This window comes from Xiphias gladius, chromosome 15 (assembly GCF_016859285.1).
Source record: "Xiphias gladius isolate SHS-SW01 ecotype Sanya breed wild chromosome 15, ASM1685928v1, whole genome shotgun sequence".
NCBI lineage: Eukaryota > Metazoa > Chordata > Actinopteri > Istiophoriformes > Xiphiidae > Xiphias > Xiphias gladius.
In genome coordinates this window covers 10,829,713-10,855,386 of record NC_053414.1, presented here as the reverse complement: position 1 = coordinate 10,855,386, position 25,674 = coordinate 10,829,713, and the positions used below count along the sequence as shown (strand labels likewise).

At 39.4% G+C, this 25,674-nt stretch overlaps 2 protein-coding genes and 1 long non-coding RNA gene across 4 annotated transcripts; 2 read left to right on the top strand and 1 right to left on the bottom strand.

Annotated features, from left to right (window-relative positions):
* The first annotated feature begins 640 nt into the window (after nt 1-640).
* On the top strand, nt 641-5,533 carry msmo1 (methylsterol monooxygenase 1). 2 transcript variants are annotated; one of them, XM_040146058.1, is made up of 6 exons: nt 641-707; nt 1,685-1,978; nt 2,065-2,213; nt 2,875-3,001; nt 3,168-3,322; nt 4,683-5,533. In XM_040146058.1, the coding sequence occupies exons 2-6, from the start codon at nt 1,724-1,726 to the stop codon at nt 4,873-4,875; spliced, it is 879 nt and encodes a 292-aa protein (XP_040001992.1). In that variant the 5' UTR covers nt 641-707; nt 1,685-1,723; the 3' UTR covers nt 4,876-5,533. The 2 variants fall into 2 exon arrangements, with proteins under 2 accessions (XP_040001992.1, XP_040001993.1); XM_040146059.1 differs by lacking the exon at nt 641-707 and adding an exon at nt 716-885.
* LOC120800170 lies at nt 2,323-4,715 on the bottom strand. The gene is made up of 3 exons (XR_005708956.1): nt 4,649-4,715; nt 4,051-4,128; nt 2,323-2,964 (listed from the first exon to the last, which is right to left on the bottom strand). It is a non-coding gene; the product is annotated as an uncharacterized LOC120800170 (long non-coding RNA).
* Nucleotides 5,534-7,667: 2,134 nt separating the features above from the next.
* Nucleotides 7,668-25,120, top strand: cpe (carboxypeptidase E). The gene is made up of 9 exons (XM_040146057.1): nt 7,668-8,097; nt 19,144-19,340; nt 19,553-19,720; nt 20,919-21,036; nt 21,419-21,601; nt 22,214-22,353; nt 22,988-23,087; nt 23,415-23,533; nt 24,320-25,120. Exons 1-9 carry the CDS (start codon nt 7,857-7,859, stop codon nt 24,416-24,418), a joined length of 1,365 nt encoding a protein of 454 aa, XP_040001991.1. The 5' UTR covers nt 7,668-7,856; the 3' UTR covers nt 24,419-25,120.
* The last annotated feature ends 554 nt before the right edge of the window (nt 25,121-25,674 follow it).

Here is a 25,674-nt window from a genome sequence, read left to right as displayed (position 1 = left end):
AGGTTTTTTATGTTTATATCACTTTGAGTGAAGTGAATTGATAACTAGAGACTCATGTGGCATTACTTTTAAAGGAACCTTCACTTTACTTTTAATGCCTAAAACTTTTGTACAGCATACAAAAGCATTGTTTTGATTGATCATATTGACCAATTTCAAATTAAATTCAAATTATTCATGTCATGATTAAATGTTAAATGTGACAAAGACTGAGATGAGACGCAATTTATAATGCAGAGTAACGTGTTTTTAATAAATTTACTTTCTTTTAAAAGGGAAAAAACATCAGTTTGGTGCTACTTTAGGGTGTAATAGTAATATGTTAACAGGGTAAATTATGAATAATTCTCACAATTTACTTTCAAAGCCTTTGCAACATTTTTAGAAGTCGTTTGAATATGTTGTAATGTAAATTTAGGATGGAGGACACGCGCATGACTCAAAGTTGTCTGACCACCCCATCTCTTCCCCGGACAATCCATTCAACACCGCAAGGGTTATGAAAGCAGGGCTCGCCTCTGATTGGCTGTTGCTTTGGAAACCTTTAGTCTCACTATCATCACTCCATCAGGCGGACCAACCAGAGAGGCCGCTCGGCCCTCCGACGTCAGTCTCCTCTCATCTCGGCCAATCAGATGGTTCGATATCACTGTACTTCACCCGGCCGTCCGCCTCTCGCGCAGGTAGACGGGACGTACCGCGGAAGGGTGAGAGTCTTACGTTGTTTTTGTCTACGATTGAAACATTTAGCGGAATTTCCAGCTGAATTGGCAAATGCTTTATTTGTTATTCAGGCATATGGAGTAGGAATGGAGGCGGAAAGCTGTGTCGCCAGTTGTGGAATCCTGTAAAGGATATTTAGGCCTGTTATATCTGAGACGGACGGTTGTTATTTTTAATTAATAGACACTTAATCAAGCTAGTGTGCAAGAACAAGTGACACACTGACCATTATAAGGGATAATGATATAGCGTGAGAGGGGTAGTTTTATCTATAACAAACTTTTAGCGGCTGCCAGTGTTTATCACCTTGTTGTATTGAAGTGTATTAGTGGTCTCACAAACAGTCTACTATTAGTGCCATTCTGCGTGCTTGTAATTATTATTTAATGAATTAAATGGCGTTTAACAATGCTGGCTTGGACATGTCATGCAACACTGTTTAAGGCAAAGTGCACCTCGACAATTCTGCTCAGAATTGATGTTAAAAAAAAAAAAAACTTGTACAAGGTATAAATACTGCAAATATTGAAGACGAGATGTAGTAAAAAAAAGAAAAAAAGTATTGTATATATGCAGCATTCTGTAGATTATCTAACGAGTTTTAACAACCAACATTGCTCCATTAAGTAATGTATATGTGCAGCAGACCTTTCTTCTTAATTCTCTCTTTTGGTAAAGTGATTATTAATTTCTGTGAGTTTCATGTTTCTTTGGTGCATTTTTATCGGCATTATTCATTTAATTCCCTCATATTGTACCGGTTATATTATTTCTTTAGCCTTGATATGATGATGACCGTTGTTTTTATTACATGTAGTTTCTCTGTTTTAAGGATTGTTTCTGTTGCCCCTCCTATTCTTAAAAATATTTTTGTAAATTTTACAAGAGAAACTTAGAGTGGAATTAGTTGTAATGCTGCATGTAAGTACTGTACATGTAACATCGAGTTCCTGTTTTCCAGTCTTCTCTTCAGACCTGCAGTCACCTTGCGTCTTCCATCATGGCGGTGAACGGCACGGCAGACATCTTGAGCTCTGCCTACCTAGCAGTGGAGTATGTAGATGCAGTGCTTCCAGAAAACCCCTTCCAGCCCTCGCTGGAACGTGCCTGGGGCTACATGTTGGACAACTACACCAAGTTCCAGATTGCCACCTGGGGGTCGCTCATCGTCCATGAGTTCATCTATTTCCTTTTCTGCCTACCTGGTTTCCTCTTCCAGTTCATGCCCTTCATGCAGAAATACAAGATCCAACAGGTTTGTGTTTGTTTTTGGTTGTTGGACATAATTTTATCACTACAGTCTGAGGTTGCTCTAAATAAGCCTTCCCACTGTGCATGCAGGACAAGCCGGAGACTTGGGAGAAACAGTGGAGATGTTTCAAGATGCTGCTGTTCAACCATTTCTGTATCCAGCTGCCTTTGATCTGTGGGACTTATTACTTCACTGAATTCTTCAACATCCCGTATGACTGGGACTCCATGCCGCGCTGGTCAGTGTGATGACAGTAATACACACCTCTACGCGTCATATTCAAAGTACACTAGATATACAGCAGTGTAGAGTAGTCAAATAACTGCTACACACACTCACTTGCAGTTGAACCATGAACTTTATAGGGTTGCAAAAAATATTGTTTTCTTTTTGTAGGTAGTAGCAAGTTTTTTTTTCAACTTTATTGACAAAATATTGACTACAGTGTACAAAAAAGAACAAGAGCAATATATTACACAAAACCAGGAAAACGATCAAAAGAACAAACAGTCCAGCAACAAACAAGGACATGAAGGGACAACAACAACACAGGGTAAAAAACTTAATAAGGCCCAATTGAAAAATAACACAACACATAAGAAAATAGCAAATAGAAGAACGGACATCCAGAACAGAATAAAGTTTAATTTGTTAATACTAATAATAGTATATAGCCAGTATACACGCAGTTCAACTCTTTCATGGACATGTATTAATCCACATTATTATTATTATTATATAGCTGATTATTTTGAACTTAGACATCCCTTTTTTTCCCCCTTTGTATGCATATGAATCATATTGTATGCTGTTAGTTGATGCTGTGGTCTCTTGCATTAAAACGCCAATTGGCGGGGCGTTAACTCACTGAGTTTTTCTCTCCCTCTGTTTTTCTCCAGGCCGTACCTCCTGGCTCAGTGCTTTGGTTGTGCTGTTGTTGAAGACACCTGGCACTACTTCCTCCATCGCCTGCTGCACCACCGCAGGATCTACAAATACATCCACAAAGTCCACCATGAGTTCACTGTGAGTAAAACACACAAGTGATAAGATAAATAAACACAAACAAACCCCTTTCTGGTTAATCTCTTGACAGTGCAGTTAGTTATTAAGCATGTAGTAGCTCCCATTCAGATGAAAAGGTGAATGCAAACACATCATGGCATGTAAAAGGCTCTCTGCTGTCCCTCAGGCTCCGTTTGGCATGCAGGCAGAATACGCCCATCCCGCTGAGACTCTCATCCTGGGAGCTGGTTTCTTCATTGGCATCATGATCTTCTGTAACCACGTGTTCTTCCTGTGGGCCTGGGTGGCTTTCCGCCTGCTGGAGACCATTGACGTCCACAGGTAGGACACATTAACAGGTTCCACATACTGGGCATGTGCACACACTCTCTCTGTTCAACTTAGTGCCCAAACTTTTGCACATGCCACAATTAATTTTTTTTTTAAGTTCATGAAATAAAAAGAAACAGTACACTCATATTTGAAGAATGGCTGATTTTTTATTGTCTGCAGGAGTTTGTATTTACTATTTTTCAAAAATCATCAAAATATGGCATTTGCCCAGAGGTGCCCAAACTTTTACGTACACCTGTAATTATTATGACCTAAAAATAGTAACATTTCACACACAATTACTTTAAAGCACTAGAGAAACAGAGGAGCAGTTGCATCAGTGCATACAATAAACAGTGTATCCATAGTTCATGTGAACCTGCACGTAGCTAATCATGTTACCTCTGTCAGTAACTTGTAAGGTCGACCACTAGAGGGCACCAGAGAACACCAGATGTTACTATTAGGGGAAGTTGAACTCCTGTATTGTAATATGGGCTTATTATTATTCTTTTATACTTTAGCGTAAGTTTTTTCGGATAAATATAACGTAAATGTGTGCAGGGGATTTAAAAGGATGTTAAATATAAAAAACTTTGAAGACACCATACGAGACGTGAGCCAAGTTCACAGACGGTGGTTGTATAAATAATATCAACAATTAGTGGTTGATCAGGCCAGCTAGCTCTTTTATCTTTGATTATATGTCTTTTTAAAACCCATTATTTTGGACTTACCTTTTCTTAAATTGCTCTATAGTCAATGGCTCTCTGTGCTTTTGTTGCTTTCGTACGTTTATATTGCATCACTCTGATCTATGATGCAAAAGAAAGAAAATCATAAAGAAACGTTGCTATATCTTGCTTTAATTTTCACCGTTTTCTCCCGCAATCATTTAGCTTTCCCTGCCTATTTGCAATTATGCGCTCTAAAATGAAATAGTGTTTGACAAACAAAAAGCCTAAAAAATCTGGCTCTTTTTGCATCTCCAAATCAAAAATATTTTTTTTACAACAGTATATAATGCAAGAGTGCTAAGTGACCAAGTGTTACAGTTTGCGGTCACACACTCAATACAATAGAGTAACTAACTACCTGTAACGCTAACTACCTCTTGGTATCCAGCCATTAGACAACAACATGAGGACAGAGCCATTATAAATGCATCATAACTTCACTATCACCATTATAAATATGACATTTATGATCATTTTCAATATCCCACCTAACAAGCATTTGTCAGAAAATTTGTTGGAAAATTCCTAAACATACAGTCATTTTTGATTGCAGATATTGAGTCTTTTTGCATTATTTTTGAATGAAAAGGTGACTTACCTTTATTCCCTTCTCTTTCTCTCCTCCCTGTCAGCGGTTATGACATCCCTCTGAACCCTCTCCACCTGATCCCGTTCTATGCCGGCGCTCGTTTCCACGACTTCCACCACATGAACTTTGTCGGGAACTACGCCTCCACCTTCACCTGGTGGGACAAGCTACTGAATACAGACAACCAGTACAGCAAGTACATGCATAAACAGGGTGGAGACAAGAAGGAGCAGTAAACCACTCACACCTACGTTCACTCTCACACCCCTGGTTTGTCTGAAGGAGGGACGAGGCAGTGAGTGTCACAGTGAGCACACAAACAGTTGCTGCTTTCCTCACAGTACACTTAATAAAACAAACACACACACACTATAAAGTTGTACTGTAAATTGATCAGCTCTACTGTGGTTTGATCTGAATCGGACTGCATGTTGACTTTAGTCCACCTTCTGTGCCTTTCCGCAAAAGAAGTATTGTTGTCTGCTTCTGTCAACAGCTGCTTGCTGAATAAAACCATAAAACCAACATCCTCATTTTGATTTGTTGCTTTGCGATGTCATTAAACGAAGATAAGGTTGTACCACAACCTTTTCTTGTGAAATGCTTCTGTATACCTCTGAATGTCTCAGCACTTTAGCGCTTCCTTCTCGAGTTTGAACTGAATCACGATGACAGTTTTTACTCTCTTAAAATGCAGTTCAGTAGGAACTCTCTAAACACTCAGTGCTGACTTCTGAAACGAGTCAGGCATGTTTGATACAACCCCATGTATATTTTTGATGAAAGGGGTTTGGCTCATATGGAACTTCCAGGTTGTTCAATCCTATTTTGTTTAAGACTGTAACAAGAATTAAATGCTGTTTTAGTTTTTACAAAAAGAAACGTTGAACATGTTTGTCTGTTTTTGTTATATTAGAATAAAATATTTGAACAAGATTGAACAGGAGTTTGGTTGTGTGGAGAAGTTTTATTTGACTAAATGTGATCAGATAATGATACGGTATGTGTACCACTGCATTAAGAAGATATTGCTCATTATTGACACTTGGACACATTTCTGCAGACAGTGGGTTCAGTGACACTTCAGGCTTGGATGTTAAACATCACAGATCAGAATCTTCTCAGTAAAGCCTTGCTGTTATTTTGCTGTACACACAGTAAGTGTGGGTTGATCGGGAAGTGGGAGATTTCATGAGTGTATATACAGTAAGTTCCTTCCATCGCCGCTCTGCTGCACTGTGGCCACACCCCTACAGCCCCATCCAGCACGCACGGCAGCATCAAGTAAGCCAGCAGCAGCTGGTGCCAAACAGGAAGTGACTTATTAAAGCCCAAATCCGACTAAGAAAACGTACCAATGAATGAATGGGTAAAATGATCAAATAATTCTGAAATAGATCAATCAAAAAAATTACTTTTTCATATGACAGCCATACTCTTAATGTCACCCCAGGATTCATTCTTCACCAGCAGTATTTCTGCTGCCCAACAAGAGTTTATTTTTCATAAGCTAAATTTGCTCTGGTGCTCAGAGCATAACATGCGGCACTTGGAAAAAAGTAACTGTTGAGGTTTACAGGTTTACAAGATCCAACATGTTTGTGTTTGGTTTTTGGTTTCGGTTGTTAAGACATAACTTTATCACTACAGTCTGAGGTTGCTCTAAATAAGCCTTCCCACTGTGCATGCAGGACAAGCCGGAGACTTGGGAGAAACAGTGGAGATGTTTGCAGATGCTGCTGTTCAACCATTTCTGTATCCAGCTGCCTTTGATCTGTGGGACTTATTACTTCACTGAATTCTTCAACATCCCGTATGACTGGGACTCCATGCCGCGCTGGTCAGTGTGATGACAGTAATACACACCTCTACGAGTCATATTCAAAGTACACTAGATATACAGCAGTGTAGAGTGGTCAAATAACTGCTAAACACACTAACTAGCAGTTGAACCATGAACTTTATTGGGTTGCCAAAAATATATAGTATCTCTACTGCCCCAGAAGAATTTATTTTTCATAAGTTGAATTCATTCTGGTGCTCAGAGCATAACATGCAGCACTTGGAAAAAAAGTAACTGTTGAGGTTTACAGGAGGCCTGCAGCTAGTGACTATATCCTTTGTCGATTAATGTGCTAATAATTTTTTCCAATTCATCAATAAACTATTTATAAAAAGCCAGAAAATACTAAAAAATACCAATAGCAGTTTTCCAGAGCTAAAGAGGATTTCCTCAAATTACTCGTTTTGTCAAACCGTCACACAAAAACCAAAGGACATTGAAATTAAAGTAAAAGAACAGACATTAAACAAATTAATTTAATGTAAATCAGCAAATTATTTGACTAATTGTTGCAGCGCAAGTTTATATCTTAATTTAAGAAAACGTTCCTCCCTAAATAAGCTCTACCCATGTGAAGAACCAAAAACTCATGAAAAATAAAGACAAAATATGAAATAAAACCACTGGATTATAAAAATCCCCAATAGTTGTTTTTTTTTTTAAAAGCCTAGATTCTTTATTTGCAGGTCATTTTGTTTGATTCCTGTTGTTTTCTATTTTACAATGTCCTTTCTCACTTTTTCCACCGAAAGACCGTTTTATTTCATAAAAGTCTTTATCTGTCAATCGAGACAAGCAGGGCGGTTACCGTTTGGCTGTTTCCTGGACGAAATAGTGTTAACGTGCAATAAATTCGGTTACTGCGAAAAAGATGTGCTGAGTTTGAACCATTTACTTGGTTATTTTATATTTTTCTGGTCTTACTGTATATTTTGTCTATAATTTTTGTAATTTATTTGTTTTTTTGTATTGAACATTTTGTGTCTTCATAAAGCCTTCTTTACTGTGTGCACTACTCCCAGAGTGCCCTCTAGAAGAATAGGTATATCTTCAAAATACCTTATTTTTATTTTATTGACTTAGATCTTAGAAATATAAAATAAACGCCTTACTGCGGTTAATCTCAGAATGAAAAATATCTTTATTTTGGTGACCGTGGCCGGATATGTGCGTCTTGGACCTGACTTTACACTGGAGGTTGACAGGGAGTCTGCGCCCAGGTACAGCAGTGCATCAGAGAGGAGGAGAGAGAGACACCGAGCGGAGGGAGTGATATTTATAGCCTACAGCGAGGCTGCAGCACAGAGATAAGGCTTGGGACCAAGCCGCAGGCAGACAGGCAGACGGGGCTTAGGGAAAAGAGGACACGTCAAAATGAAACGGTTCCTCCCGGTAGTTTTATTAGGGGCCGCAGTGGTCGCCCTGGTCGGCGCAGCCGGTACCGACGGCGAGATCTCCTTCGAGTACCACCGCTATGAGGAGCTGCGGAAAGCGCTGGTGTCGGTGTGGCTGCAGTGCCCGACCATCACCCGCATCTACACCATCGGGGAGAGCTTCGAGGGCCGCGAGCTGCTGGTGCTGGAGATGTCCGACAACCCCGGGACGCACGAGCCTGGTCAGTTTTACGCATAGATAAGATCTGCTTCATAATGCGGTGAACGTGCAACCCCACACCCGCTCCCTTTGTCCCCCTCTTTCCCTCACGGCAGGAGCCCATCGCCGCACGCTATGATAACACACACACACACACACACACACACACACACACACACACACACACACACACACACAACCCACGCACTATTGCGCATAGCAGCTCGGTGATAGGCCTCCTCTCATTTTGTGTGAGGTCTATACAGAAGCGAGCCGTGTGGCTGATGTTGCTCAAATGACCAGGAAAACAGCAGAGGAGGGGCGCAGGTGTGCCGTGCCGTGCCGTGCGTAAAAACGGGGAGCGCAGGGGCTGCTGCATTACTTCGGGACTAACCTAGATGATAGATTGTGGGATCAGCCACGCAAAGCCGCCATTTTGCTGGTTGATAAGGATCTCTTCATGCTTATCCCGAGTCGTGATTCGGAGAAAACACCCCTGAGGCGTTGGACCATGCCACGGCTCAGTGGGTAGCGTTTTTAATTAACGATCCTTTCCAATCGAAAGCAGATGCATCAGCAGTGTTGGCTGCAACATATCAGAGCAAAGAGTTACACATAGCATTCAAAAGGAGGAGGAGAGGCATTTGACTGAATATTAAATGAACCTGTTAGACCTGAAAGGTTCTGGTCAGTTATGATTGTGGGCATGGGTTATGTCATGACTCCCCACCGTCTCCATCACACTGCTTCATATTGTCAGGACTGGACTGCGGACTGCAAGAAACCACCGGGTGGAAGAAGTGATGTCAGAGAAATGTGAGACCTTTTAGTTTGAGGGACAGTTTACACACACCAGCCACAGGAAATGCAAATGTGGGCAACAGCCAATGCAGGTGAAAAATAAATAAATAAATAAAAATCCGCATAGTCTATTTGATGAGCTTATGGCTTCAAAGTCAATTTTAGGAGTGGTGCTGTATCTTGAAATTCATCAGATTGTTTCGAGATATCAGCTAAAGAACAGCTGGAGCAGAAAACTAAAATGTGTCTCAAAATACACAAGATAATGTTTAAAACTAGTTTCCATACACCTTTAAAAGAAAGCTGTTTGTACCTGGATTTCAAAAGCGTTTTGTAAACTGAAATATCACATTGATGTAAGCACTCAGACCCTTTACTCAGTGTTCAGTTGAAGCAGCTTTGGCAGTGGTTACAGTCTCGAATCTCATTGGGTACAAGGTGACAAGCTTTGCACACTTGGATTTTGGGATTCTCTGCCATTCGTCTCCGCGGATCCTCTTAAGCTCTGTCAGGTTGGACAGGTACTGTCAGTGGACAGCCATTTTCAGGTCTCTCCAGAGATGTCTGATTGGGTTCAAGTCAGGGCTCTGGCCGGGCCACTCAAGGACGTTCACAGAGTTGTCCCTAAGCCGCTCCTGCATTGTCTTTGCTGTGTGCGTAGGGTCATTGCCCTGTTGAGAGGTGGCCCAGTCTGAGGTCCTGAGCGCTCTGGGCCAGGTTTTCATTAAGAATACCTCTGTACTTTGCGCTGTTCAGCTTTGCCTCAACCCTGACCAGTCTCCCTGTCCCTGCGACTGAAAAACACCCCAACAGCATGATGCTGCCACCACCATGCTTCACCAATGGGATGGTATTGGGCAGGTGATGAGCGCTGCCTGGTTTACTCCAGACATGACGCTTAGAATTGAGGTCAAACAGATCAATCTTTGTTTCGTGAGATCAGATAATCTAGTTTCTTACAGTCTGAGAGTCCTTTAAGTGCTTGTTTGCAAACTCCAAGTGGGCTCTCATGTGTCTTACACTGAGGAGAGACTTCCATCTGGCCACCCTGCCATGAAGCCAAGACTTTTGAAGTGCTGTAGCCATGGTTGTCTTTCTGGAAGTTACTCCATCTAGACATACGATCTCTGAAGCTTAGCCAGAGTGACGATCAGGTTCTTGGTCACCTCTCTTACCTTCGCCCTTTTCCCCCCCGATTGCTCAGTTTGGCAACGTGGCCAATTCTAGGAAGAGTCTTGGTTATACCAAACTTCTTCCTTTGAAGAATTCAAATTTGTTCATGGAGGCCACTGTTCTTGAGAACCTTCAATGCAGCAGATTTTTTTTTTCATAGCCTTCCCCAGGTCTGTGCCTCAACACAATCCTGCCTCTGAGCTTTGCAGGCAGTTCCTTCGACCTCATGGCTTGGTTTTTGCTCGGACATGCATTGTCAGCAGTGAGACCTTATATAAACAGGTGTGTGCCATTCCAAATCACTTCCAATCAATTGAATATACCACAGCTGGATTCCAATCAAGGTGTAGTAACATCTCAAAGATAATAAAAAGAAATGGGAGGCACCTGAGAGAAATTTCAGATGTCATAGCAAAGGGTCTGCATACTTTTGTTGATGTGATATTTCAGTTTTTCCTTTTTTTTTTCTTTAAATTTCTATAATTCTGTTTTCACTTTGTCATTATGGGCTATTGAGTGCAGACTGATTGAGGGGAAAAAATGAATTTAGACAAATTTAACATACGAATGCAACACAATACTGTCTGAATACTTTCTGAATGCACTGTATACAAATATATTAAAATATATATTAAAATGTCAAAAAGCCAAACTAATTTAACCTTTCAGATAAATCTTTAATGCAATTCTGGGAATGGGTCAGGAAATCTTGTACAACTACCCAAAGAGAAGCTGACATACTGTAGGAAGTGATTGTCATCACAGTAATCCCGAGTCAGAGTCCTCGAAAGAAAGAAGAAACTTTGTCTGTAGTTACTGTGTGTGTGTGTATATATATATATATATATATGTATGTATGTATGTATATATATGTGTGTATGTCTATTTATGTACATATACTTATGTATGTATATATATATATATATATATATATATATATATATATATATATATATATATATGTATATGTATGTATGTATGTATGTATGTATGTGTATATGTATGTATGTATATATATGTATGTATATATGTATATGTATATATATATGTATGTATATATATATATATGTATGTATATGTATGTATATATATATGTATGTATGTATATATGTATATGTATATGTATGTATGTATATATGTATATGTTTATATATGTATATATGTGTGTGTGTATATATATGTCTGTGTGTGTATGTATATATGTATGTATATATATATATATATATATATATATATATATATATATATATATATATATATATATATATATATATATATATATGTATATATATATATATATGTATATGTATATGTACACAGACTATATGTCTTGTGTAGTATTTTTGTGTAAAGGTGTATTTTCTTCTCTGCGTGTATTTGTGTGGTCTAAATGGCGCACCACAGGTTTTGTATGGTTTGCAGCTCGCATGGTCACAGAGCCTAATGACCACACGTATATACTAAATAAGCCTGTAATAGTCTGGTGGGTGTGCGCAGGCATGAGTCACAGTAGCAATGTGGAGCCCTTATTACTACCAGATGAGTTTCCAAGCCGCTGCTTCACCAACAGGGGTAGAACCCCCCCACTCCATCTCTGCTGAGCAAAACATCCTCAGTAAGAAGGAGGGGGATGAAACAGAAAAGGAAACAGGGAGAAGAGCTCCAGAGACTGATAGGGCAAAGGACAGTGAAGGGAGAAAAAGATGATGGTTTCAGTTAAAGGGAAAGAAATGATAAATGAGTGTTTGAGATAAGAATAAAATCTGCAGAGGCCGTAGAAATCGTTAAGCTTCCTGTTAAGGTGCCCTACCAAATATTTTATCTGACCCTGCAATGTGTTGAAACTCTAAGGTGGAGCTGAAATAGCGGTTGCCTGGGCAACAGATCGGCTTAGTGCACTGAGCTGACTAGCGGCTTGTGGTTGGCTGGCTGGCTCCGGAGGACAACGGTCTTGAGCTCATGCATCTGTCAGTAAGCAGCCATCTGTCATACACTGCATTACAGGAACTGCCTATAGTCAAGACTGTTAACACGTTGGTCGAATATTAATATACAGTGCATATAGTGTAGGACATGGGAAGCGGTGGAAAGTAACTGATTAGGATTATTCAAGAACTGTACTTAAAGAGGCTATCACTCTTACTAACAAAAACCCATGGAGAATTAGCACTCAACCTTGCAGCCCCTCTACAGCTCTACAGAGCTTTATACAGCAGCAGCTGTGTTTTGGTTCATTCGCTGTGCTCTCATCAGCGTGCGGCAGGCAACTGTTTCCAGCAAAAAAGCTCTGAAAACCGACTGTTAGCTCGTAGCACTACCTGGCAGCAACAAACAACAAAGTTAGCGACTAGCAAGTGAAGAAAGTGGAACATTTAGCAGCCAAAGAGCTGGATTTCTACCCGAGAAGCTGGTGGAGAACAAAAACAGAGCTAAAAGGAGAGTGACTATTAGACTCACATTATGCTGCATTTGCAAATTAGCTAGTTTTGTTATGTTACATATTTGTAATGAAAGTGAAAATGACAAGTGAAACCAAAAACAAAACAGTGTTTAGCTTCTTTTATATTAGTAAAATTCATCATATTAGTGTTAATATTGGATTTTATTTTGTGGCAACTTTCAGTTATGGAGACTTTGCAGCCCATTTTCCTACTTATTTGTCAAAAATTTTATAGTTCTTCCCCAAGTGGGATATATTGTCCCTGTCAAAAATTCTTGATATCTCAGACTCGGAATTGCAACGAAGAGGATGACATAAACTGTCTTTACGACTTGTTCAAATATCGACTCATTCAAATATCGTCCAAATTACGATTTGAACGATATGATGCAAGAGCAGCACTACATTCACCAGGTGAACCCTAACATGACCCCAAATGAATGCAAATGTTGCTCCATTTCTGCTGGAAGTTTGAAAGCAACTGCTAACAAGTGCAACATATCAACTTAAAGGTGATAATATGTCAGATGTTGTGTTTACATCTTGTTTTCACTGCTTTAAAGCAAAAGTTTAACATTTGTGAAAATTGATTGATAAGATTGAAGCCAGCAGGTGGTCAGCTTAGCTTAGCACAAAGACCGGAAGCAGAGGAAGACAGCTAGCCTGGTTCCTTGCTCTGTCCAACAGTAAAAAGAAATCTCTTCCCGCACGTCTACGTCTCTGTAATTAACAAATTATATTCCTTGTTAATCTGTACAAAAATTTGTTGGCCAAGAAAAGGTCTCTATGAAGTCACTACTCCTGGCAAAGGAGTAGTTCAGAACATAACCCTACCATAAAATGTCGAATTGTTGTTTTTATTCTTTTGTTTTATGTATGGATTAAACAAAGATATAACTTGTTAATTAGTTGTTTGTTAATTAATTGAGCTTTAGAGGTGTTGGTCGGTGGTTTGTGTTAGTTTGGACAGAGCCCAGCTAGCCGTTTCCCCTTTTTTCCATTCTTTGAGCTTACCTCAGTAAGTTGCTGCTAGCTTCATATTGGTATGAGTCTATGAATGTATTCCCCAAAACGTCAAACTTTTACTTTAATTACAATTTTTTGATGTCAACTTGAGTATTTTTGTTACGTTACTTTTTAAATTTTAATATCCGAAACACATGATAAGCTTAAGAAAATATGACGCATTTCTGCAAATTAAACTACCCAGTAGTATGGAAAGTAATTAAACTTTGCTCCCCCTCCACCAGCAACAAGATTAAAATGCTTCTTCTAAACTAAAACATCAGTGATAAAATTCAATAATGTAATATATACAATAATATATCTGTAACATGCTGCATAACGAGTACTTTTTCTTTTTATACCTTAAGTAGGCTACGTTTTGATGATAGTTGCCAACACATAAAAGTTTACTAAGTTAGATGTTGAATGCTGGACTTTTACTTGTACCGATGTATTTTGTACAGTGTAGTATTGTTACTTTTACTAAAGTAAAGGACCGGAATACTTCTTCCACCACTGAGCATGGGTGACATGTTTTTCATTTGAAGGAGGTGTTTACATCTCACAGCTGGATAACATTTGAGTTCACAAGAGCTAAGAAAAAAAAGGGGCTCCTCCTCAGTGAAATGCGCTCTGGCTAAACTACTTTGACTCTCATGTCTGAAACAATTTACAAGTATTCTAATATGAGGAGAAACCCTATGTTGTAATGGGAATGAATTTGTCTGAAGTTAAGTTAAAAAAAATCATGTAAGTATCATCCGATATGCTGTAGACTATCTCATATGGTGGAGACTGCTATAAGACTCCACGCTGGACTGTTTTATCAGACGACAGAGGAAGTATGTAATCCCCAGTGAGCATGCACACAGATGTCCAGTTAAAGTGAATAGCAGTCCAACACTTTGTTGGATATCAAATGACATATGGTATATCGAATATAAAGTGGCTTTTAAATGACAAATGTTCCTAATAGAAGACAGAAAAATGGAGGATAAGAGAGTGTAAACCTAATAGATGTTTGGACAGTTTAGCTGTGAGAAACCTATCCTGCAGAGATGGCGAAAACAGTTAGGAGGAAGGAGGGGCTGATGGACAAGGGAGATAAAAAAGAAAGGAATGATGATTGAAAAAACGGGAAATGTTTAGGAGTTTAAGAATGACATGGTTGGCGAAAAAAATTGTAGAAGGAATTAGGGAGAAGCAGAAAAGGGAAAAAGGATGAGAGAAAGGCCAAGGCATCAGCCAGAAGTAATTTATTATACATGACACAACCGCCTGCATCCTCCTTTATCTTCTGCATCTCGACATGCTGTGTGACGTCTCTTCATGTCATGCTGTGTTGGCCATACAAGCAGTTGTACATATAAGACCTGTAAAGATTAATCTATGAAACCATTAATCAACTGACAGAAAATTCAGCAGCAGCCATTTTGATAATTTATTAATTGTTTAACTCAACTGAGTATCTTTAGGTTTTGGACTGTTTGTTGGACAAAACAAGACATTTCAAGACATCATATTGGCCATTTTTCACCACTTTCTGACATTACACTAAAACCTTTAAGTATGTGACAACACCTGTACCCAACTGAGTCCTGCCCAATTCAAAATCAGTGAGAAGTGCAGGGGGAAAAAAATGAAACAGACAAATATCTCGTGAAATAACTCATTTTGCGAGCCGATTTTGTGTTCACTTTCAATTGTTGTGTTACAAATGATGTTGATTTTTGCCTATAGGACTCAGTAGCATTTAGAAATGTTTTATTTTACCAGTTTTTTGCTCAGTGTCAGTGCTGTACGTGTATGTGCATCTCTGTAATCAGATAACAAAGCTGGCAGTCATTCAGAGATAACACACTAGTTGTACGAGTGTGTGTGTGTGTGTGTGTGTGTTTGTGTGTACACTAGACAGCAGGCAGACTCAGAGTGAGAGTATGTTTACTCCGAGTTGATTTGTCTCCCTGAGCACCTGCCCCTGTCAGGGTTGCCACGACGACTGAGAGCCCTCTAATGTGGTGCTTCCTTAATGACGTTGCAGCTGCAGTCTTTAATACGAGGTTGCCTAGGAGACCGTATTGATCACTTGCCACGCCCTTTTGATAACTCCTGACAAAGTGTCGGATGATGCAGTGGGTCTTGTCAGCACCAGATGTATTATATTGACCTGTGGAGAGCAGAAATCCTCCAGCCTCTCGCACACAATCATAGGATCTCCAACGCTTAGAGATATTTAAGATCCCCTGCAAAAAAGCCCGTGTGATGAAGGTGTTTGCGTATGTTTTCACATATGAAATCTAGGAAAAAGGAAAGGTAGTCCACACACTGAATGTTGTAAGCTCCCAAAACATTTAATGATAAAACATTCCACTTTCAAGGTCTTGTTTGGGCAAACATGCATGTGAACAAAAAAGCAGCCTAATTATACTAGAGCTGAAACAGTTAATTGATTAGTTGACTGACAGAAAATTAATTAGCAGGTATTTTCAACTTCTGCGATGCGAAGATTTGCTAATTTTCTGTGTTCTGTATCATTATAAATGGGATACATTTGGATTTTCCACTGCTCGTTAGACAAACCAAGACAGAAAAAGAAAATGATAATGTTTGTCTGCTAAAGCAAAGGTCAAACAGTTGCATCATTACATATTTGGAGGTTGCAATATTCACACTGCACACTGTCCTCTTTCCTTGCTTTAAATGTACGAAACACTCAAACATTTGTGCATTTACCTCATTTGAAATGTTGTTTTACACATAATGAATTCATGTGTGGACTAGGAAGAAGTTATCACATCATTTTCTATATTTAACATTTCAAAAGGGAACTGTCCAAAGGAATACAAGCTCACTGAGGTACCAACAGTTAGACAGAGGAGAAAAGAGGAGAAGACAACAGTTGGCTCGAGAGGAGAAAGGATATTTTGATTTGGTCCACCTACACCATGACACGTTACGCTTGCCTTTGTGTAAAATGCATCCTCTGGTCAGAAATGTGTGTGTATATGCGAAAAGACTAAACAGAGCTGTTGCATAAGCGTGAGTTAGCAAAATGGTAATTAATGATACAAACTCAAAGAAAGTGTTATTCATGATTGAGAGTTTTTGCAGTTAATTATCATGTGCCCTGCTCTTGGCTGCCCGTCTTATACACATTACCCAAAACTTACGCAAGCACATCCGAAATTCATCGATACCTACATGTGTTGGCCCATACAGTAACTACGATCGTTTCTATATATGTCAACTGTTCTACATGTATGAAACTTGTACAGGTCTGTCTTCTATCACACACTAAAATGCACATCAGAAACATTTCTTTAGGGAGAAAGGGAGAAAGGAAAGGTCTCTAGAATCTGAGCATATGTGTAATAGCTTGAATCATAGTAATTCATTTTGGCAGAGTCCTGCTTTAAGGTGTGTGTGTATGAATGTGTGAGTACATGTGTTTGGCAGCTCTGTCAGGCCTCTGAAGCCTGTAAAAACCATTCACCAACGTCAGGATGGAAAGAGTTAATTGTAGTCTTGAAATCATTAGTAGCAACTCAGAAAGGAACCAGATTCGAGTGTTTAAAAATAACCTGACTACCAGATGTGTGTCTGTGTGTGTTACTCACTCATGAAGCCACTGGGATTATTTGCGGATACATCAAACACACAGAAATCTTCTAAAAAAAGGTTTTAAAAAAGATGCAAATGTGAAAACATTGGCACAAATCTACATTTGCGTCGTGAATGTGTTATTATTAACTTAACAAATTAATTTTAACAAAGTGAAAAATGTAAATGGGAGAAAAAGAAGCCTTGAAAATGGTCAAATCAGAATAGAGGTAAAAAACAATAAACAAAAACCCTGAATAAAACAGAACCCCTGCTGCAGTTTGGCTTCTCACACACACACACACACACCCACACACACACACACACGCAGACACACACACACACTCCACCACCATCTGCTGATCTTTAGCTACATTTCATAACTCATAAGTGGTCTTAACAAAATATTTTTTCTTTCCTCAGTGCTCAGAGAAGTCCTTTGTTGTTGTATAGCCACAGACAGCCACTCATCTCTGGTTTGTAGTTAATCAAAAGAGTGTGTACTGTAGCTCATACTTAGTCATCCTCTTTGTCATTTTGTTAAAGGACTTTAAATACCTCCTTAGTAGCACTTGTCTTATTTGTGTGCTTTTTTTGTAATTGTATACATGAAGAGGAGCGAAGCAAGGCTAATTAGTACATGAAACAGATGGTGAGAGCCTCAGTCATTGTACACAGATTTACAAAACAGTCTGATATAAATAGCTTTTAAATATAAAACACATACAGTATGTCCAAGATAAGGGGAAGGAAAAGTAAAGTAGTCTGGTCAGGTTTTTATGCCCATACACTGACATGGCCAACATAGGTTAATCCACTAAACGGTACAATATGTGTACTTTCATATTATAGTGTATAGGGAACATAAAGAACAACTGTAGCAGGGAATAAACACATTAGACAACATAAGTATAAGTTGTGTACATGAAAGGGGGCAATACGACACAGGAGTTAAAACACAGGAGAATTTTGATTAGTAAATAATTGATAAAGTCTTCTCTGAACTATGTGAAAGTGAAGCTTCTAAAGTGGGTATAGATCCCCCCACCCATACTCCTACATTCTTTAAGAGTCAGAAGGCAGTTCACACATAAAAAGCACATTTCCCATGTTTATATCAAATGAAATCCTAGATTTCACATGTAAAAATTTTAATTCAGGGATAAGGCTTTTGTGCTTTTCATGTAAATGTAAGACATGACATGAAAAAAAACCTCTTTTTTATCGTGTTAAACTGTATTTCACGTGTGAAAGCAAGATTTTCGTTTGTTTTTTGTAAGGGCATTTACAACATGAAGGCTGAGACAGTGACTGATAAGCTACATTACAAGTGACACCCAATGTCGGATTTATAGGTTGCACGTGTCCTGAGGATCCCTAATTTTGTCACACCATGTCCTGGAGTCACAGTCGCTGTGATGTAGTCGAATCTGATCTTAGACTTGTCACTCCGGCAGCAAGATTCAGGCAGAACAGTCTGTGACAGTGTCACCCAATAATCCACCGTCTCTCAGTTATTACTGTCCAAATGGAGTCCTGGGTTGCAATGTTCAATTCTATTTAACGCTGATGAGTCAGTGTGTTTATCTCTACCGGAGTGCAAAGGTCCAGTGTTATGGTTGGTTTAGAGGGTGTTTGTATCCAGGGTAACCTCCATAACAAATGAGCATGCTCTATCAGTGACCTTCTCTTGGTCCAAAAGAGATAAAGGAAATGTTTGTTTCCATGATTACTGACTAAAATCGCTTCTTTTAAAAATGAGCATGACGTAGTTGTGATATTTCTCTTTGGGAATACATGTCCAGCTCTGTTTTGCGAGGCTAGGTGTGATTGGTTTAAGCTTGTCAAAGCTGCATTCATTGTAAACCTCGTTTAAATCCTGTTTCTTTGTAAAAAAAAAAAAAAAAAATCCTGTGTCTCATTCAAATTCTGTTCAGCCTCTCTCTCTGAGCTATAACCACTGCACAGATGAATGTTGAATACATAATGTTGATTTACAGCACTGTGTGTGACGCAGTAACACAGCAAATGTCTTTGTGTTCCCTGCAGGGGAGCCAGAGTTTAAGTACATCGCCAACATGCACGGCAACGAGGCGGTTGGCAGAGAGCTGCTCATCTACCTGGCTCAGTACCTGTGCAACCAGTACCAGCAGGGCAACGAGACCATCATCGACCTCATCCACAACACCCGCATCCACCTCATGCCCTCCATGAACCCAGACGGCTTCGAGAAGGCCGCGTCACAGGTGATAACACGGCATGACAGAAACACACTTTACATACACAAACCTGATGCAAGGATTTACCACCAGGCAGATTCATCTTTGAGACTTCAAACACTGACTTAGTAACTACATCTCTTAGTTTTGAATTACACCTAAGAATTTAAGACAAAACAATTATTTAAGCTCAGCTCAATCTCTGTCCATCTAAACATCCTCTCCTGTTTCCTGCTCAGCCCGGAGAGATCAAGGACTGGTTCGTCGGCCGCAGTAACGCGCAGGGTGTGGATCTGAACCGTAACTTCCCCGATCTAGACCGCATCATTTACATCAATGAGAGGGAGGGTGGAGCCAACAACCACTTGCTGCAGAACATGAAGAAGGCCGTGGATGAAAACACCAAGGTACACAACCAGACACACAGATAAAAACAGTATGAGTGATTTAAGGATAAGGCTGGTGGTTATTCCTATTGTCTAAAAATCCCATGAACAGACCAGAACAACAAAACATCATTCAGTATTTCCTGACTTATCTACCTGGTCTGTGGGTCTCAGCCCATTCATTCCTACTGAACATGTAAAACTTTTAAAAACTACTTTCAGATGCGGATTGATGCTCATTTGGTTCTCTTGTGAGTATTTACAACCACCAGATGGTGTGTGTGGGACTGACTTAAAGAGGCTATAATCGATACTTTTGCAATAGTAGTGTTTCATATAACAATGTGAAAGGGATCGCTTGTAGTGATGAATTTACAGAGAATTATCACCCAAATATGCAGCTCCCCTTGGCTTTATAGAGCTTTAGCGTGCATTCCAGCTCATTGTTCAGAGATCTGGCCCACAACTTTACTGTTTTGGTTCACTCTCACCGCTCTCATAGTGTAGTTTTTGGTCGCGGCTGGCAGCTGTTTTTAGAGAAAACAACTCTTAAAAACCGGCTGTACACTACTTGCTCGGCAGCAAGTGGCAGACAAGGTTAGAGACTAGCTAGTGAACGAGGTGTCGGTGGAGACCAAAAACAGAGGTAAAAGCGAATAATAGACTTGCACTCTAGCATAGGTGCCCAGAGACATGACTCCAAACGAGTGATAATGTTGCCCCGTAGCTGCTGGATCTTTAAATAAGCAACTGCAAACAAGGTTACCACATCATATTGAAAAGGTGATAATGCGTCAATGTAGTCTTCATAATGTGTTTCTGCTGCGCCAGAGTGGCAATAAAAAAAAAACAATTATTACAGGTTTGAAATAAATGACAGTTCCCATGGTCATTATGATGAAGGAACATGTCACCCAGTGCAACGATGTGGCTCATTAATGTGTATTAATAGTTTTTGGCAACAAACTATATCAGGCTTTACCTGTTGGCAGGATCAATTCATTGTTGGTTTTAGTCTTTTAATTTGACAGTATTTGTTGACAGTAAGAAAAATATAGATTATCACCAGACTTGTCTTTTAATGTTTTATAAGACATCTTGTGTGTGTAGACTGGAAGTGATAAAATTTTAAATACAGAAATGCCTCTGACTTCTTTTGCAGGTGCAGCATGTATTTATTGTTTATGTATTAGTAATTTATGATGTCTTGCCTTTGCAGCTGGCTCCAGAGACCAAGGCAGTGATTCACTGGATCATTGATATCCCTTTTGTCCTCTCAGCTAACCTGCATGGAGGAGACGTGGTGGCCAACTACCCATATGATGAGACCCGCACTGGTACATTAACACACACATGCACACAAAATCTCATTCACACCCTGTTTTTGTGTTTGGGTTGTTAAATTGTATATAAACTGTTCCCTTCCTCTATATGAGATTATTTTCACAGATTTAATGAGAGAAATATTTGACCTGTTACTGAATACACAAACATTTTATTGGTTTTTCTTCAGAATATCATAAATCTTATTTAAATCAGATGGAAAATGTTTCCGTAAATGGCTTCCTGTGCATCATTACCCAAAGTAAACAAATGTGTTTGCGCAAGCATGGGTTTAATGTGCTGCAGATGCGGGTTTGTAATGAATACTTTATCACAGCTACTGTCTGTACTAAATGCGCCCTTGTTTGTTGCCTTCCCTCCAATTTCTCCCGTAAGGATCCACTCACGAGTACAGCGCCAGTCCAGATGATGTGATGTTCAAGTCTCTGGCCAGGGCCTACTCCATTTACAACCCAGTGATGTCCGACCCTCACCGACCCCCATGCCGTAAGAACGATGACGACTCCAGCTTCAAAGATGGCATCACTAACGGAGGGGCCTGGTACAGCGTGCCAGGAGGTAAGAAACAACAAGTTCTTTTTAGACTTCTACACATAACCATGTTTTCTCATGCTTCAGTGACTATATTTGAACATGTAGCAAATGTATTATATCTGGTTATTGGACAATATTTGTCTTTTTAACTAAACACACAAAACAAGTTTAAATAAGGATCCCTTAAATTTGGTTATTAAAGAATTGTGACCAAGATATGCACTGATGGGGATATTTTACAGATGAAAAATTAAGTGGTCAGTGCTCTGTGGTGGACAATTTAAGCATTAGTTTTGGCATTTCTTTACTGCATAATCTTGTCACTTATCATCAAGCATTTACAGCAGTACATATACTGTATATCTGTGTATATATACACTAAAATTGGCCATTTAAATAAATTTGAATAAAGCCAACTGGCTTTATTTAAAATGTTACTTACGTCTTTTTAACAAAATATCACCCAGTTTAACTAAAGAAGCCTACCTGTCTTCGTACCTGAACTTACTGGGCTGTCATTTTCTTCAAAAATGTCTCACTACTGTCATAGGCAACATTGGCTTTTCTGCCACTTTCACTCATTAAAGTCATTCTCGCTCTCCTCTATCCTGTGTTTTTTTAACGGACCCATTACAGGAATGCAGGATTTCAACTACCTCAGCAGCAACTCCTTTGAGATCACCCTGGAGCTCAGCTGTGATAAGTTCCCCAATGAGGACACACTCAAGACCTACTGGGAGCAGAACCGCAACTCACTCGTCAACTACATTGAGCAGGTAGGCAGCATACCAGGACTATAAAATAAAATCCAACATTCCCATCTGTTTTCATTGGTGTATTTGATGCAGCTGACCCACAGACAAACAAAGGCGCTCCATCTTTGGTGAATAAAACGCTAATGCTTATCAGAAAAATGAAAAAGTACACATGTACAACAAGTCCTGATATTTGAGACAAAACAAATTGTTTGTCAGTGCCAAAATGATGAATTTTCTGATTTGACACCTTTTAAGTTCAAAGTATGGTTAAGTTTAGCTAACTAAAACTACTTGGTCAAGGTCGGGGAAAGATCACCTTGATGATAAAAAGAAACCAGCATTACCTGTCACAACCCCCCCCCAACCTTTAGACGTTTTGTGGTGGTATGACAACATAACACTACTTTAACTGAGAAGGACAGTCATTATTAGCATAACCACAGGCGGTTCCCTTGACTAGAAAACGTAACATTGGTTGCTTTAAGTGCTGAACAGTCAGTCAGATTGTTTTTCACAATAAAAATAAAGTCATTTTTTCATCTTCCCCTTCAAAGAGTCCTGTACCATTTTTTTAATTTCCCAGTCTTTTCTCAAACTTAATATGCTTCTTTGTGCGCGCGTGCGTGTGTGTCAATGTGTGCGTTGTTTGTAGGTTCACCGTGGCGTCAAGGGCTTCGTGCGTGACCTCCAGGGCAACCCCATTTCCAATGCCACCATCTCTGTGGAGGGTATTGACCATGACATCACCACAGGTATCAGCATCCAGTGCAAATGAAGCCACACATACACTCCATTACACCACTCCCTGTGGACAGGAGGCGTGAGGTGAGACGTGTAATGGTAAGATGCTGTAACGCCTCCATCTTGTGGACATAGTGGGTACTGCACCATTTCTCACGGTCCGCTAGTCACTTGCTATGGTCACTTACGCCTGCAAAGTACAGTATATCATAGTGATTGCGAAAGGTATTCAAAACGGTTGATGCTGTGAATGTGATTGTTTCCATAGCTGAGCATCACTTGGCTGCTCTGTTAGCTATTTGACCACATGTGTTAATGAGATGATTTGCATTTTGTAGCCAAAGATGGAGACTATTGGCGCCTGCTGGCTCCAGGAAACTACAAAGTGGCAGCCTCTGCTCCAGGATACCTGACTGTCATCAAAAAGGTGGCTGTTCCCTACAGCCCTGCAACCAGGGTAAGACTCAGACAAATAAACTGACCAAAACACGGCTCAAGGGCACCGTGTTGTCCCCTCATATTTTCAAAGGGTGAGTGTAGTTGGATCCGAGAGTGGTGAGTGATCAAATCATACATTGAGTCTATTTCTAGTAGTGCCATGAATAGTTTTTTATTTCATTTTTGGTTCAGTCTCAGGCTAACTACAAATGTATGGTAAATATTCTAATATTGGACAATGTGAGTAAGAAATAAGGAATTTTTGGAAATGACTTGAACTAGAAAAGATGTAATAGGAAACTGTAACTTACTGAAATCAGGAACCCCTAAAAGAGATGATACTCCATATTTGACTGATGTTTGCACTGTCAACGTGCTTTTAACATATGCAAAAATGGCATATAAAGGCACCTGCCTTCAACAATGTATGTAGGATCTGATACCTCATTTACATTTACTTCACTTAGAAGTGCAGTTGTCAAAAAAATTAAAGTAATTGTGAATGGTGGTAAATCAGCTCTGTGAAATAAAAAAAAATCATCATTAAGTCCTTGGAAAAACATTCTGATATCTATTTGTTAAATTTAACAGGCAGTGACATTCGAAAGACACAGTTTGATTGGCACGCACTGGCACACGTCTCGTATCATATCCTATTAGTATACAATGGTTAGATATGTGTTTTTTTTTCTATATTATCAGAAAACAGCATACCAAGACGATTAATATGTAGTGCTGTGTACAATTAGTCTTTTTACGTCTTACCTCTCATCTGAGTCCATGTCGCTGCCTGTTTCTGTCTCAGGTGGACTTTGAGCTGGAGTCTCTGATGGAGAGGAAGGAGGAGGAGCGGGAGGAGCTGATGGACTGGTGGAAGATGATGTCAGAGACACTGAACTTCTAAAGTGTTTGTCTGCTTAGGGATTGGACCGTTCGCACATCGATGTAATATATTCGACATTCTGTGTGCCCGTCCACTCTAAAAAAAGAATATATTGTCTCTTATTTCTTTTGTTCTCTTTCAATCATTATTTTAATTGATTATATTGTTTATTAATGTGACGGTTTGCCTCATACTTCTGTAGATTGTTTAAATATCCTGCACACACACTGACGGACGCAGGGGGAATTTGCAGGTAGCTTGATGGCAGTGAGATCGGTGTTGATTTCTGTGGTGTTGTGTTCTTTATCGTACACGTGATTGATGACCATAGCACCCATCTATATAAGCAATGAGTGACTGAGTAATTATGTACATAAAAGAGCTGTTTACATCATTACTACATGGCTCTGTTCATAGGAATTCGTCATTTTTCCTGTTTTAAATGTCTCTGTTTCTCCAGGCTTGAGCGCGAATACACAAACACACAACCCTGGTGCACACAAAACGACACACCCGTTCGCTTCCCAGTAACTGTAAACACACACGCTGACAAATACTCTTTCTCTGTTTCTCTCCTGTAATATAAAAATACAACTATGGTTTTGAGATAATCAGGGACATTAAAAACACTGTAAAATCACTGTAAACATTATATTGTAAACAATCTATACAGGCAAGCTCGTTTCCCTGTATGTTATTGATGTTGAGATTTTTTTTTTTTAAACTGACTGCAGCACAGCTTTGATTTTAGCACAAGATGAATGGTTATAATATATAATATATACTGAATTTATGAAGTAGGTATAGCAAGAACTGTCTGGTTTTTGTAACAAAAAAAAAATCAAAGAAAACAAGGCCATAACACCTATAAATCTGTCCACCTCAGTTTACCCAAAGCCATTCCTTTGTATGTGAACTACACAGGGAATACTGTAGTACATAAGGAACTGTGGCAGAAGCTGTTTTTCAAGAATAAATTAACACTAATCTTCTGCGTGGACACAGAACATTTAGCCGACTGTATGGATGCAGTTCACCTGGTTTGAGACAACAGAAAGAATTTATTGAATGTATACCTACAGAAAAAGATAGAAAATGTAAAGAATGAATGGATCAATAAAACTCCCCTCTTTATGTTGTCAAACTGCAGTGTTGTCGTCTTTTGTTTCAGCAGCTACCCCAGACGGGAACAAGTGAGGATGCTTTCAAAAACAGTGCCATGAATAGCTTTTATTGTTCAATTAACTTCACTCTGAATGAACCCAAATCAAATCAGT